General features: G+C 37.5%; 1 protein-coding gene across 1 annotated transcript in view; it reads right to left on the bottom strand.

Moving 5' to 3' along the window:
- Positions 1 to 754: 754 nt before the first annotated feature.
- The window catches only part of KCNH8 (potassium voltage-gated channel subfamily H member 8), a 448,825-nt gene continuing 432,393 nt past the window's right edge, over positions 755 to 17,186 (bottom strand). Inside the window, exon 16 of the mRNA XM_004385286.1 lies at positions 755 to 2,671. Within this exon, the coding sequence (XP_004385343.1) occupies positions 1,970 to 2,671 (702 nt within the window). The 3' untranslated portion in view covers positions 755 to 1,969. The remainder of the gene's footprint in view (positions 2,672 to 17,186) is intronic.

Here is a 17,186-nt window from a genome sequence, read left to right as displayed (position 1 = left end):
AAAACTTAAGTAAAAGTGTTCAAATAATTATCAAGTCCAGCATCTGAGTTTGCATGTTGTTATGAGATGTAGGGAACATTATGTGTTAGCTGTGTAAACTCTGGGACTTTGGTTTTTCGTTTTGCAAAATGGGAATGAAACCCCCTGCCCTGCATAACTTACAGGGTTGTTCATATATATATATATATATATATATAGAGAGAGAGAGAGAGAGAGAGTCATTGAGTCAGTTCCACCTCATGGTGACCCTATGTGTGTCAGAGTAGAACTTTGCTCCATAGGTTTCTCAATGGTTGATTTTTCAGAAGTAGATCACCAGGACTTTCTTCCAGGGTGCCTCTGGGTGGACTCAAAACTCCAACCTTTCAGTTAGCAGTTAAGTACTCAGCCATTAGTGCCTCCCAGAGAGAGAGAGAAACAGAGAGAGAGAGAGAGAGAGAGAGTGAGTGAGTGTGTGTGTGTCTGTGTCTGTGTGTGTGTGTGTGTGTGTGTGTGTGTGTGTGTAAACCCACATTGCTGTCAAGTTGATTCCAACTCCTAGTGACTCTATAGGACAGAATAGAACTGTAGAACTGCCCCAAAGGATTTCCAAGAAGCGGTTGGTGGATTGGAACTGCTGACCTTTTGGTTAGCAACTAAGCTCTTAACCACTGTGCCACCAGGGCTCATACACACACACACACACAGATATATGTATATATAAGTATATATACAAATATCTATATATGTATGTATATATGTGTATGTATGTATATAAATTGCTGAGCCAATGCAAGCTGGCATCATTCTCACGAGTCATAGCTTAGAATTCTTGGCTTCATTTTGGAATTCTCACTGGTCTACAACCTCTTCTGAAAGAAGAGCATAGGAAAGGATATACCCAAGATTTTTCTACCTCATTTGAGCCAAAAATGGCTCAAAGTAATTGTGATCGCATATTCCACCGGTCAGTTTTGGGTTCCTTGACCACACGGTCTGATGCCTGGAGGAGAGACATTTATGCTGGCACAGTGGGGGCAGCCTTAATTCAGGTTGTTGACATGAGTCAGCAGAGACTTGATGGCGTCCTCCTACCACCATTCCAAAGCTCATGTAACTGACAGTCTATGTTTTTATTTCATTAATAAAATAGGACCTCACTTTCCTTTCATAATCCGGAAGGTTGAGGATACATTTGTTGCAAACTGCATGCAGATAAAAGGGAGATTCCTTTTGAAACTACATCCTCTTAATAATAAATAATTTTTATCTACTATACATAACAGTAGTGCATTTCTTGTTAAAATGGCAAGCTTTTTTTTTTTTTTTTTTTTTACCAAAATGAAAAGAAAACATTCATTTCTTTATAAATAGTTTAAATACATATTTCATACCAAGGATATAAAAATAGCCTTTTTTTCGATAAATAAAGATGTTTTCATTTACATGGCAAATGACGTGCAATAGCTAACCGCTGGCCACCAGCTCTATTTGACTGATTGTCTAGGAGATGACATGCAGTGATAACTGTCCCTTTGCCTTCACAAAAAGAAAAATAGATCAGCAGGAGCTGTGCACTCCTGAGGCCAACAGTGCTATGGATATTGTTCAGGTATGACAAACAGGCACTCAGGAAAAGCCTTTGCTGCACTTCACAAAAGCCACCTAAGACAAAACTAATCCACAAATTCTTTGTCTGGGACTTCTAGCTGCTCAGACCCTCAGGGTCTTTGGAAGTTTACCAAAGTCTGTCAAACAGACCAGTAAGTTAATACCTGTACAGAGACAATGTTTCTATTATGCTTCTAGGATCTAGAAATTGTTTGCTACAGTATGGAGGTGGGTCTGCCTTTCCCTGGCTCCTCACGCTCGCCTCTGCAGAATTCCCTACTTTGCCCAGTCCCCATGCCTGCCGGAGGCAAAAAAGGCAAACGAAAGCTGTCATGCAGTGGTGGGTTTGAAATGGGCAGCTGTGTCACATGCGCTGATATCATACGTTTATGGCTTTATCTTTCACGTCTGCTGTGCTTGTGACAACTTCTAGTGGGAAATTTTCCAAGGGTTTGGTAACGATTGAGGCCCTTCCTTCCCGGTCCCAAGATCCTGGCAAGTTTTCCAGACTGAAGGAACTAACTGCTCCTTGGACGAAGCTGCTCTCCTCTGATCTGCTTGGGAGAACCAGGTGCAATGATGTTTCTGAGGAGGAGCACACAGAGGACGAGAGTGTCGCCGAGATGGACTGCAGAGGCGTCAGCATGGTGTCTGCATGCGGAGAGATGCACCTTAAAAATTGCAAATGGCCTTCTTGGACCACCTGGTAGTGGGAAGGTGAATAATCAAGGTTGGGAGAATGTTGAAGTTCAGTGTCTGTAGGACTTTGCTCATGAGCTCCAGTTTGCTGAGGGCTACTCCCCACAGAGCAGGGATCCACACTCCAAATGTTAGAGGTGACATTTCCGTGACAAAGTTGTGCTTGGGTATAAGCAGCTCCACCTGCTTGCAAGTGCAGGCAAGGTTGGTGTGTACTCCAGGTCATCCTGGTCTGTAAGTTCTCCCTGGAGGGACACACGGAGGCCGTGTGCAGAGAGCAAAATCGTGACGGCTGCTGGGGTGACAGAACGTTTTCCAGAAGTTGTATCACATTCTTCATGTCTTTACCTAACTGGGAGACCTCCTGAGTCAACATTGTAACCTGTGTGGATGAAGCAAAGCAAAAGGCAACAGTCAAAGTAGTGATCATAGTGACGAGAGTTCAGAGGAGAGAGGCAGGAAAGTGAAATTAGTCAACGAGAGGGTCCAAAAGTCTGCTCTACTTCCAACCAAGCCCAAGAGGTGGATGGACATCTGGATGGACATACATCCTAAATCTAAAGCCATCTTTCTTTTGAGGGATGCCAAAAAAAAGTTGCCAAATCAACTCATGGCAACCTCAGTATGTTAGAGAAGAACTATGCCCCACAGAGTTTTCAATGGCTGTGACCTTTCACAAATAGATTGCCAGGCCTTTCTTCCGAGGTGTTTCTGGGTGGATTCAAACTTCCAACCTTTTGGTTAGTAGTCTAGCACTTAACTGTTTGCACCAGAGACTCCTGAGGTATGCTAAACCAAAACCAAACCCACAGCCATCGAGTGGATTTTGACTCATAGTGATCCTGTAGGACCGAGTAGAACTTCCCCCATAGGGTTTCCAGGGAGCAGGTGGTGGATTCAAACCGCCAACCTTTTGGTTAGCAGTGAAACTCTTAACCACTATGCCACCAGGGCTCCCCTGAGGGATGCTAGGGAGACATAAATAGTCTGGGTTTCTTAATCAGTGATTCTGGGGTTTTTGAACAAAATTAGAGATGTGGGTCTATCATCTCTTGTCTCAAATGCTGATGGTATCTTCTGCTTTTCTGAATCAGTGGGATGAACAGCGTTGCACAGAAATAATCTCAGACACCTCGAAGCAACGGGGAGTGATGGATATTGCATGTAAGGTGTTCAGCACAGTACCTACCCAGAGGAGACAACCAGTAAATGGTAGCTCTTACTTTTGTTATTCTCTGGTTGAGATCTATACACACTGTAGTTCCAGGGAAAAAACAGCCCTCAGTGATGGCAAAGGTGAGAAGCGAGATCTCACACCAGATTTGCTAGAGAGAGAGTTCACAGAAAAAAGGAAAGCTGCAAAAAGTTGGACGGAAATAAAAAGACCCACCAGGTAGGTAAGTACAGATAAGCACTGTGGGATACCTGGAAGTCTTAGGGCCAATCTGGGTGAATCCAGAACCCCACAGAATTATAACCCAATTGTGTGGCATGTGCTTTGTTAATTATCTAGTGAGGCATTTAGCTTTCATCAGATTCTTAAAGGGGGTATGACCTCCAAATACTTAAGAACCCACTGAGGAGTCTTGTCCACTTTACACTTCGAGCCAATAATAAAATTCAATGGAGGACTTATTTTTCTAACAAACCACACCACTTTTTTTAAGCATAGAAGGCCACCAGAAGATTGAATTTGACTCAAATCTAGCTTTTCTGGAGTGTGTCTATTCCTCAACGTGAGAAAAACCTGTATTTCAGAAAGCAGTGCACATGTATTTTCTAGTCATAACACTAACACAATATTGCAATATTTCTACTTTTATTCTTATAATACTTTATATTTTACAAAGAATTTCCCAATGATTTGGTTGTATTATCATGAACTATAAAACTCCCATAAAAGCAGCTGAACCCATTGGCTAAATAACATCAAGGGGGAATAAAAAAGGGAATTCAACCTCAATAATGATGCCAAAACCAAGACTGCTGTTTTGAGCAGACTTTCTTCAACATTTAAATATACATTCATAATTCATCCAGCAACTTAATTCATTCCACTTCCTGGGAGTGCATTCTGAAACTAATTCTCCCTGGCAGGCCCATTGGGAGGTAGAGCTGCTCAAAATCAGACATTTAAAAAAGGCCAGAAGGAAGATTTTCCATGATTCAAGCAACCAACTGGTAACACCTGCCCTGAAATTGCCAGGCCAAACTCTTTCTGCCTTGCTGTTGGGATGGAATTTGAGGGACTCAACAGAATACTTGCCCAGGCTTTTGAGCAGATCTAAAAATTCTGGAGAGAAAAAGAGATGCTTCTGAGCATCACAGTGAAGAAGTGAAGCAGTGAATCTGAGAAAGATTCAAGGTGTTTTGAAATTTTCACTCCAGGTTGTCAATATCATCACCTGCCAAGCCTCCTATCAAAAGTGCATGGATCCCACGGAATTCAGTAACACGGGGTTTCAGTACTGCAGACATCCACCCAAGGGTTCCATCTTGAATTGATTAGCTCTTTTACCAGAATTTCAGAAGAGGAAGACTGATACTACAAACGAGGTGGTCTAAGCTTTATTCTTGTATCAGTCTCACCAGGGCTACATTAAGTCAACTCCCAATAAAAATGCTTTCAATTGGCCTTTTATTGAGGGTTGAATTAAGACATATCCGTTGAAGAATAATTTGCATTTTAGGCACCTCAACAATTACGTTCTTCAATAAATGTTTGAGTAAATTTATCATAAAAGTGCTCTCAGTTACAGTTTCCCTGTTGGTTCCAAAATAGCCCTAAGATAGGGAGGGATACATTATTATTTTCCTATCCATAAAATGGGAAAACTAAGACCTAGAGACTAAATGACATTTTTAAGGTCACTATTTCGTGAGTGATAGTCTTTGGTCTTTCTGCAGTAATATATTATCACATGGAAAAGGAGATACTGCTTAAAGAGAGTTGAGAAAGTTTTACTAGGGTGCTTAGAACATTTGAAGAGCACTGATGATCTAAATGGTAGCTTCATGGGTAAAAGCTGCCTGGAATGTTAACTGAACATCATATAAGTAAATAGTATCATCTCTAAATTGGAGAATGATTGATACACAGGAAAATTGCTTCATAACAAATTATTAAAAAAACAAACAAACCAAAAAAAAAAAAAAACAAAAAACCAGTTGTCATCGAGTTGACACTGACTCATGGCAGGCCCGTGTGTTTTAGAGTAGAACTGTGCTCCATAGGTTTTTCAATGGCTGGTTTTTAAGAATCACCAGGCCTTTCTTCCAGTGCACTTCTGGGTGGACTTGAACCTCCAACCTTTTGGTTAACAGCCAAGCATGTTAACCATTGCACCATTCAGGGACTCCATAATAAACTATATCAATACAAAAAAAAAAAAAAAATGGTTTGCAAGAAAGGAAAGTCTAGAACCGGTGAAAATGTTAACACAGGCATATTTCTGGTGAAGCATTTTCCTAGTTTTCAAAATAAACAGGCATTTTTCCATGATTGAAATACCTCTTTGCCCAGCCACATTCTTGACATCTAGCTTTTACTGTGCATTTGCTACAAGTTTGAGGCCATGACCTCTGAATGGGAATCCAGAGTCTTAACTGGATCCAGGAATGTAAACAAGCATTAACATTTTCAGAAAACAAAATTACTAGCTTGAAGTGAAAGGTACAAAGGACTCAAGGAAATAGGGAAGCTTTCTTTAGCGCTAGAGGGTGATGATAAATTTATGTTAGGGAAGATTTCCGTCACTGTGTCTCAGGAGACACACCCTGCACCTTATTGAAGTTACGTGAGGGAAGTAATCCCCGTTAGGTAAGGGAACTCTCCCTTTACAAGGACAAAGCCAGCTGTCACAAGGAGAGACAGCGTCTCCTGGAGGTGGAGACCCTGGTGTCACAGAAGGTGACAACATATTGCCACAAAAAATGTAAAGTGGGTGTCTGGAAGATCAGTTTTACTGCACCTTTGTTTACTGCTTCCTGCTGGGCTTGCTGATAAAATCCATTCTAAAACAGGAAAGACCTTGGTCTTCATCAAAGACAGAAGGCACAGAATGTGTTTCTACTTTCAAAGATGGTAAGGCTCAGACATTTGCTAAAAAAGGTTGTTCTGGCTATTTGTGAGCAGGACTCTGTCCACTTAAAGAGATACGGCTTCAGGCTATGATTTAAAACCAGAGTATGTACTGCAAAAACAAAGCGCAATGAAAACAAAAGAAAATTCATTCCGATCAAATGAACCCAAGTTTTCCCACTTACCTCAATGACTGCTTAAAATCTTTAAATGTTTCTGTCGCTCATATTAGAAAATACAGTCTCTTTTTGAACAGGTATTACAAAGCCCTTCACAGCCCCACCTAATTGTTTAGTGGTCCCATTTCCTGCATTTTCCCATCATCAAATGCAGTGAGATTCACGTGTCATGTTCTTGAACATGCGGTTCCCTGACTGGGGATCCTTTTTCTTTGCCTCTGCCTGTTAAGTTTCTTCTCTCCATTCGAACATCTTCTAAAATCTTCTCTACAGAGCTTTTCCCTGATCTCCTACCGATACTCACATAGTAGTATAAGTCCTGATTGTCTTGCATCATATAAAACTGCTGGTGCCCAACTAGGCTACGAGTTTCTTGAGACTAGAAATTGTATTATTTATCTCAGTATCTCCTGGACCTAGGACCTAGAACACAACAGGTACTCAGTAAATCTTGAACGTGTAAATGAATGCCATGTCTGCAATTTGGAAGCACTTCTTGGTTTTCACATGGCCTTCGATGTTGACCTGATTTTATCTATGATTTTATCATAAATATCCTAGGGGAAAGCTGCCTGTTATAAAATTATATTGGAAAATCTGTAACTAACCCTCTTTGTTCTAAGTAATTATATTAAGAGTAGGTATTATGACTGTTAAAGTTTTATATATAAATTTCCTAAACCAAATCCTTGAGTACTCCCTAGTTTCCAAGAGCAGGTGGCGTTTTCATAGCTAAGAATCTCTTCTCTCTTATTGTGTTTCCTTCGTAATTGTAGAAATGGATCTCCTTTGGTCAAGACTTCTGCTAGACTTCACTTATCTTACTGCTTTGCTACTTGTCCCAGAATAAAGTAGATGTCCATGGGTAGTTTTAATTCTCTGGGTAATTTCCCCTATTTACTGATCCCCATGTCTCATAACTACATTTATTAGTGCCAAGTGACGAATTCAATTAAGTTATCAGAGTTTTCTTCAGCTGAAATTTGGCAAATGTTTTTCCATCCCTGGTTGCTACATGGGTAGCTATTTTAGATGTGGCCTTCCAAATTTTTCTACTTAAAAAAAAAAAAGATAATGGATAAAGAAAACATAACAATACACATTCTTCTCCTACTTCTATATTAAGTTACATTTTCTTTTTTTCTTCCTCCTATTCTCTTCCTCCACCTCCTCTTTCTATGGATAAGAGTCCATCAGCCTGGAATTTAAAGCTGTTGCCCCAAAATCCCAAACAAGTTCACTGTCACCATCTGCATAGCCAATTGTTCATATCCAAGATTTTACTCTCCCTTCTATAGTCCCAACTGTTAGAAAGAAGAAGTGATGAAAACACCATCTGTGCTTCCAAGTGGTTCAGTTTTCTATCCAAAACTGGAACCCCTAAAGATTCTTCCCTTCTCTGTTCTCCCAGTATCATGCATTAACCATGCAAATCATTAGGTATTTAGCAGATTTGCAGACAGTGCATTTGCTCTTGTTGAGCAGCACCTCCTGCCATGAATAGCGGCTCCCGTGTGACAACAGACTTGCCAACTGTCCATGATGATCCACATATGATCTTCCCATGCCTCTAAGAAGGGAAGCACTAATTACTGCAACTTTTCTATTTCTACCACATCCAGGTTTCCTCAGAACTTCTGTTGGTTTAGAAATAGTCATTGTCGTCCTACATAGCTAGAATATCTGGCTTTCTCCTCTCATGTATAATTAGCTCCATTGATGTAGTGTTACTGCTCACTTTCCTCTGCATAATGTTTTCCCAAGGGCAATGTTGTGAGGATTACATAATATAATGGCTTTAAAAGTTTAGCCTCCATATAACTGATATTCTATCAGAATCCCAGGCGGCTAGCTATGATAATGTATTACAGCTTCTAAGCTTAGTTGTGAACTTGTGCATGGTAGGGAGAACTAATCCAGGAAACTGTTAGCCCAAAAGAAAAGAGAAAACCAGAATGATCTGTAAATCCTCCTCTGCCTCAGCTTGGTGAGATACACCATTCCTGTTAATACTTTTACATAGTTAATAGTGGAAGAAACCGAGGCCAATTTTTAGCATTGCCTTGCATGAATCTCTGCAGTTAGCAAATAGTAGTAACAGTAATAATTAGAACCATCGAAAAATGTTGATTAAGGTCCAGTATTTATAGTGTAAGTGTTGAGCAATTGCAGGCAAATGGTTTGAGATTCTCTACAAAGAACATGTGAGCCAAAATACTAGGATGTGCAGCCTGGTGTTGACTAGAATTGAATAAGAACCAGCGTGGGTCTGGAGGTGTGGGTGCTGCAAGTCTTTATTGTTCCTTATGGTGGCATCAGCCACTGCACAGATCCTGCCATCTAGTAGGCACTTCATAAATATTTGTTGATAAATGAATAAATTAATAAATTGCATGGTTAATTTTTTAGTGTGAGCTTCTGTTATTTGCAATTGAACTTAAATAACTCACTTCCACCAATCTCCTCTAAATACCACGGCAAACACAGAAGTTAAGTGGCGCTATACCTCTATAGCAGGTAAGGAAGTTTCATATGTTCTGGTTGGCTCAGAGCAGTCCCCATCCCTTAATAGGGAGATTTCAAAATACTGTATTGTCACATAGTTTAAACAATTTATTCATGGTGGTGCTGGTGATCTTTAGAGCTGGACGAGGGGCGTTTTGGTGCAAATACAGATTTGCTGTTCTGGTGTGTCCTTTGGATTGTGCTTTGGGAGCAGGAGTGTGAGTTTCATAACAAAAAAAGAAACTGAGTCCTTGACAATACTTTCAGTTTCACACAGAGAATACCGTCCTTTCCTCTTATTCATATTTTACATTTCCCAGTTTTGGCTATTAGTATGGTGTGATTCATGGGCTTTGAGTATAACTGGAACTTCAGTTGATAGAGAAAAAAATGTGATTTCCATTTCTGTGCATTCACTGAGCAGATGGGAAATGCATCTGTTGACATAATCTTCTTAGCTTGAAGAGTTCTTGACCTGTCACTCAATTTTTGCCAAACATGTACACATTTTCCTGCTAGACACAATTTTCCTAAATTCCGGGGTAATAATTACACCAATCCTCTCCCCATGCCATGAACGCATATACATTTTTACAAGCTCTGATTCAGGTAATTAAGTGGTCTTTCATTTAATCCTTTGTTATGCTGCATATTTATCATGAGATTCAGACAAGTTCAATCAAACTCCTTAAGCAGGCAAAACAAAAAAGACGATCGGCATAATTTCATCCTTGTGTCTTTTGCTTCATAAAGTATTCAAAAACAAGTGGCAGTCTTTTTTTATCTGTCAGCTAAAATAATAATCATATTCGGCACTTGCATAAATTTCATCCAAATGAGGATCTCAATCTGATCATTAACGAAAGTTGTAAATCTTTGTCTACAGCTGGAGGGACTAGAATGTGGAGGGTAAAGTGGCCCATGCAGGGTCACCCAGGAATAACACCAAGGGTTTTCCTTTTGCAGGTGTAGCTGATGCATCTTAAATTATAATAAAAGAAGAACTACAAGTACAGCATTACCAGTACAAAATGACCAATTATAGTCCTCAAAAGTGATCACTTCAGTGGCTTCACTGAATTTCTGCAAGCTTAGGTCTTTGGACACAACTTTATTACTTTAGCTATACAATGGCAATCCATTATTTATCAACCCTTTGACTGCTTTCCTCATCTATTTTCCTGGTTGCTGTGACAAAGTTTGATTAGTAGCTGAACCTCTCTCTGGCTAATGGAGCTTCATTACTGTCAGCAAACACCAAGCAAAAGTCTATGCCCTCTCAGAATCCCAGCTGTATACAGCAGTGCTCCTTAAACTTTAATGTGCATATGAATCATCTGGGGATTTTAATAAAATGTGTATTCTGATTCAGCGGGTCTAGGGAGGGCCTGGGATGCTGCATTTTTAACAAGCTCCCAGTTGAGACCAATGTTGCTTGTCCATGAACCATAGTTAGATCATTGGTCCTGATTCTTATGGAACTAGTCACTTTGGTTAACTCCTCACCTACTGTTATTTCAGTAAGGGCTTAACTTTTTTTTTCCATTCCTTTGGCAAGTCTCTAGGTGGAGTTGTGTTCTTTCAGGGAGCAAATGGTTTTTGATGTTAGCAGTCAGCATCTATTAATTCCTTGGGGATTGCCAAATGGTGATATTCTAACTCCATCTATCCGTTTGTCTAGCTGAAATAATGTTACAATGATGCTTCCCTCATTGGCTATTTGGTTTCCCCAGTTAGTATAGGAAGACAGGAAAAAACTTTCATTTTCCCTTTTAAAAAAATCGTTTTTAAATATAATGAATTGTGTCTCTGTCATCCTCTGAAAGTGACCAATTTGTCGAAAATATTATGAGATTCATGAATTTGGACATATTTTATGGGTTTCAATCCATTGCATTTCTAATATTTATTAAAGCTCAAATTATTCTACTTTTGGCCAATGGGAAACTCTTCATGTTGTCTCCTGAGCTCTTCTGACATCACCTGGACGTGTTTGATAGCTTTCTTGTTGTCTGTGTAATAAGGTGCTCCAGGCTCATCATGTATTTATTTTTCTGTACCAGAGGTGGAATCAGTCATTTCTCCAAGAAACCCTGGTTTCTTTTTGTGGAGAATGGTATTCCAAGACCATAATCTGGGCGCTATGAACACTCACTGCTATTTGTCGTTGCTTTTACCCCTTTTCTGTTGAAAGAGCTTAGACATATATACATGTATATAATACCACACAGGTTCATACTAGTATTTATTAATTCCACTTCAGGACTGCAAAGCTTTACTTAACCTTTTCTACATTGTATTTGTACCTCCTTTCTTCCACACTGTGAATTATGGTTATTCAGGATACAGAGGACGAAGAATTAGAATATTGCCTAATTACTAATTTGCTTTATCCCACATTACACATGTAATGATCTTGGTAAAACAAACCAATACTATCACTACAAATTATGATTATTGAAAACAGTTGAAGTGTTTTCTTTTTTGGAAATATTCTATTGTCTTTCTCTTCCCATCTCATTTTTGAAGGTTCTGTTGTATTTACACTGTCAGAGCATATGGTCATTGCCAACTTACTCTCTCCCCTTTAACCCTCACTTAGACTTGGTCCTTTAGTAAGTACGTATTTAATGCTCATCACTTGTCCTTCTGACAGTGTCTTTCTAGTTATTTTGGCTGTCTGAAGCTTGTTCTCTAATTCATTCTTTAGGACATTTTTATGAGAATAATATTCCCAGAGTTCTTGCATGTTGATAACAGTTTGATAGCCAATGGTCAGTTTTGCTGGATATAAAATCCTTGGTTCACATTTTATTTCCTTAAATATCTTACATATATTTATATATTCCTTAATTATCTTAACTATATGTTACATCATCTTCTTCTTGCATAAAATGTTGCTGTCAAAAAATTTAATGATGGCCTAGTTTGTTCCCTTTATAAGAACCTTATAAGATCTTTTTTGCCTAGATGCCCAAAGAATTTTTTCTTTACTTTAAAATCTAGTAATTTTACTAGAATATGTAATTTCAATTATTATTTTTAATTTTAGGAGTTTTCTTGAATTATAGGTTTTAATATTTGCTTGGTTCCTTTAATTGGCGTTCTTCTTCAGACACGTCCTCTTTTTTTGTATATTTGGTCTTCTTTATATTCAATATTTATTACTTTCTTTCAAATATTTTTAAATATATTTCTTCATTTAGATTAGCTGCTTAAATTTTCCTCTTTTCAACCTTCTATTTCCCAGGAGGCATTATTTGTTTTTGTGTCTCTTCTAGTTTAGTTTTAATTTCTAAAATATTCTTCTTTTCATTTTTAATTTTATTCTTGAATTTCTTTCTCTAACTCTTTATTGAGTTTTATCACTTCATGAAATAGGGAAGAAGACCTTTAGAGAATAAGAATTTTTAATTCTTGAAAACACGACATCTGAAACATGGCAACATATTCTTGCTAAATGTGGATGACAGTTATTTATATCTCTGTTATTATGTCATTTATTTATGTTTAAAATAGTTCATGGTTTAAAAAGAAAAAATTATACAGTATGTACAGTAGAATCACATTTTTGAAAATATTTCTATATACCTGTCTCTACCTCTCTCTATATATACCTGTAGCTATACAGTGATCCAAGTATTGAAAAGAGTAATTATCTTACTTGACATATATTTATATGAGTAGATGAAAAACATATATATGCTGACATCTCTGTTGAGTGGGACTGGTGGACCCTTTTTACTTTAACCTTAATCTTCTGAGTTGTGTTATTTATTTTACAATGATCATGTCCTGTTTTTTAATTTTCAAAAAAAAGACCCAAATATATTGCATACTTAAAAATGAAAAGAACACTTTTTTATACATTTTTTACACTTTATGATTATTATAAATTTGAATGACTCATTTTTAACTACTACAAATCAATGTCCAAAAAGAAAAAAAAATGACAGAAAGGGTAGATGATGGGCTTTTTTGAATTAATGCAGAGACTTTTCTTTACTACTGTTAGAGCAGTCAACACCCCAGTGAGAAAGACCGATACAGCAAGGTCTGGCACCTTCCTTAATGACAGTATTAATTCAGAGGACTAAGAAATGAACTTTACCATAAGATATTGCTTTCCTTACGTGAATTAGCAGTAGAAGCCTGAATTTTCAGAGCCATTTTGAAAAAGTAGTAAAGCAAATCTTAATTAAAGACCAACCTCTCTTATTCCCATTCCATCTCAAGGAGATTGTACTGATTTAGTGACACACATTTAAAACTTATCTAACTAGTTTTCTCAAGTATAGCTTAGACAACAACTGAGATGCTCTCTATCTCTGTTTTCCAGCAGAAGGCATCTTATTATCTGTATTTGTTTACTTGGATACTGTGTGATACATTTAATTTGGGATGTTTTGGCATTCAACTTTGAACAAAATAGGAGACAGAATTTCCCTATTAACTTTTGGGTACTGTTGTAGATATTAGTAGTGTTTGCTAGTATCTTATCTCCATTTCTCCTGAGTACACAGAAAATTATACTTCCTGCCCTTGAAATTAATTGTAGCCATGGAATGACCGCAGGTTATTGAACTGTGAACAGAAATGATATGCATATCTTCTGAGCTAACAAATTATCTGTGCTCCCCTCTTCAAATGAGACACAGCCAATCAGCAACATTCCAGATAGTGGAGCCCCCTCCTCTGCATTGTGGTAGGCATTTCTCTTGAATAAGAAATCAACTTTTAAACCACTAGAATTTGGAGATTGTTACCTCAGTACAACTTACCCGATACTGACTATGAAGGAGCCCTGGTGGTAAAATGGTTAAGCGCTTGGCTGCTAACCAAAAGGTCAGTGGTTTAAACCCATCAGTGACTGCGGGATAAACATGTGGCAGTCTGCTTCTGTGAAGATTACTGCCTTGGAATCCCTATGGGGCAGAGTTCTACTCTGTTCTGTAGGGTTGCTATGAGTCAGAATTGACTCAACGTCACACAATAACAAAAAGAAAACACTGACTATAACAGTGCCTATCTGAGCACGGGGGATATTTTAATATTTCAGAAAATGTTACTAGACTTTTTTGTGGAGGAAGGAAATGAGCAAAGAACATTTAAAAGACCTTGACGTTACAAAATGAAATTTGAACTCTGAGGTCTTAGTGACTGTATAAAATAATCACCTGTAAAGACTTAGGAAAATAGTGGATGTAAGAACATGACTGGAATAGCTATTTATAAAGAATATACTCTATGAACCAATTGTGCAATGTAATAAAAACACAATCATTTCTGAAAACAAGACACCTTTCTGTAGGTCTCAGTAGTAACAAGAGCTCCGTCTCTAAAATGCTAGAGGCCACATTTATATGCGTGGGCTTCTCACATCTCTTATAGTTGTGCTAATGTGTCAAATTAAAGATTCCATATTACTCAGTGAGTATCCCAGCAAAGTGGTGGACATGAGGACTAGAAGTGGCCTTTCTCAAACTTTGGTTTGCATCACATGTGCATATAACTTACGATATATTCAGCCCCAAGGTGTAAAACAGAAGTACTGGAATACAAGAAAATGTTTAATTCTGTACCAAACAGAGAACCATAGGGGTTCTTGCCATAGCCATCTCCCCCCCTTTTTAAATTTAGACCCAATTAGGAAGGAATTATTCCCACCAAAGTAGTTGAGATATTGAAACAGGCAAGATGACTTAAACTGGAAAGAAAGCCACTGAACCAACAAACAGAAGCCATTTAGAGGGTAAATAATAAAAGCTGTTGTTTAACTATTTGGGCAACATATGGAATGGTACAAATCTCTACAAAAATCAGTTGGTAAAGACTGTACTTGAAGTGAACTTTAAGTAGTTGCAAAAGGAAAAATCAGGAATTTTCTGGGAATATCAATAAGGGCCCTAAAATAAGAAAGTGAACAAATCCTGACATAAAAATGTAGAGCCAAACCCATCAGGGACTCTGAACAGCATAAGCCAAAGAAGGAAGATAAGAATTTTAGATAACATCTGAAAAAGGCTGCTTCCTTAGCCCAGTGCTTCCCAAGTATACTTCCAAGAAAATACTAGTGGGAAACAAAATGCTAATAGTTATTTTGTCACTAATGTGATCCATAAGCAAATGCATTTGGTTAATGCAGGCTAAAGATAAGGTAATTTTTTTTTACTGCAGAATTCATAGATCTTTGGCATGCTAATGACCAATATGAATCTCTAAGAATACGAATTACTTATTAAGCAAAATATACCAAATGTATTTAACCACAGAGGAATTATTCCCCAAGTATTTTTATTTTAAATAGCCTGGAAAAGCACAAAACGTTCAAGTATTATGCTGTTGTTAGTTGCAGTCAAGTGGATCTGACTCATGGCAAGCCTGTGTGTGCAGAGTAGAATTGCTCCATAGAATTTTCAAGGCTGTGACCTTTTGGAAGCGGATTTCCAAGCCCATTTTCCAAGGTGCCTCTGAGTGGGTTGAACTGCCAACCTTTCGGTAGTAGTAGAACACTTAACCATTTGTGCCACCCATATTTTTGAAATCATATAAAGTAAATGGGGGAATATGTACCCCATATTCTATGCAATCCTGTCCTTATTAAATAAACACTGTGTTTTGAACATATCTCAAAAATAATATGTAATAATATAAGGAGCTCACATTGGTATGTGGAAATAGACGTGAGACAAATAGAAAACAAAAAGTAAAATTAAAGACTATTAAAAATAACGTTAAATTTGAATGGACTAAAAAAAGGCAGAGGACAGACTGCATAAAAACAAACAGACAAGCTTCAACTATATGCTGTCAATAGCAAATAAACTTTAGTGTCAAAGATACAAGTAGATTAAAAGTAAAAGAGTGGAAAAAGACACAAGTAGGTTGAAAGTAAAAGGGTGGAAAAAGATTTATCATGTAAACAGCAACCATAAGAAAGCTGGAATGGCTATACTAATATCAGACAAAATAGACCTTAAAACAGGAAAAAATGTTACTATAGATAAAAAGGGACATTTTATAAGGCTAGAACGGTCAATCCATCAGGAATTTATGATAATTATAATCAGTTATGTATATGCACCTAACAATAGAGCCCCAAATACATGAAGTAAAACTGTCAGAACTGAAAGGAGAAGTACATTTTCAACGATCATAGCTGGAAACCATAACATGACTTTCATGATAGATAGAACAGTTAGAACAACAAAAAAGTAGAAGATTTGAACATTTTACACAAACTAGACATAACAGACATCTATCTATAGCATACTCCACCCAATAACAGCAGAATACACATGCTCTCAAACACCCATGGAAGATTCTTTAGTATAAACAGAATGCTAGGCCATTACCAAGAGCTACGGCTGCTAACAAAGAAGTCGACAGTTCAAATCTACCTTGGAAATCCTGTGGAGCAGTTCTACTCTGTCCTATGGGGTCGCTATGAGTTAGAATCGACTCAACAGCAATGGGTTTTTTTGGTAATAACTTTAAAAGGACTGAAATCATACAAAGTATGTTCTCCAATCATAATAGAGTGAAATTAGAAATTAATAACAGGAAGTATTTTGGAAAATTCACAAATATGTGAACATTAAACAATACATCAATAAACAATCAATGAGTCAAAGAAGAAATCATAAGGGAAATTATAAAATACTTTGAGATGAAGGAAAATAAAGTCATGAACACCAAAATGTATGGGATAAAGCTGAAGCAGTGCTCAGAGGAAAATGTACAGCTATGAAAACCCACATTATTAAAGAAGAAAGATCTCAACTCAACAACCTAAACTTCCACCATAAGACATTGGAAAAATAAGAGCAAACTAAACCCATAAGACATTGGAAAAATAAGAGCAAACTAAACCCAAAGCAAGCAGAAGAAAGGAAATAATGAGGATTAGAATAGAAATATATAAAATAGAGAATAGAAAAACAATAGAGAAAATCAACAAAACCAAAAGTTGGTTTTTTAAAAAAAAATCAACAAAATTGGCAAAATTTTAGCTAGATTGAGCAAGATTAAAAGAGAAAAGACTCAAGTTACTAAAATTAGGAATGAAAGAGGTTATGTTACTACCAACCTTACAAAATAAAAAGAACCATAAGGGAATAAATACTATGAAC

The sequence above is a fragment of the Trichechus manatus genome, unplaced genomic scaffold (assembly GCF_000243295.1).
Source record: "Trichechus manatus latirostris isolate Lorelei unplaced genomic scaffold, TriManLat1.0 scaffold00136, whole genome shotgun sequence".
In the NCBI taxonomy this organism is placed as follows: domain Eukaryota; kingdom Metazoa; phylum Chordata; class Mammalia; order Sirenia; family Trichechidae; genus Trichechus; species Trichechus manatus.
Note: the sequence above shows the minus strand (reverse complement) of the source record. Positions and strands in the feature narration are given on the sequence as shown.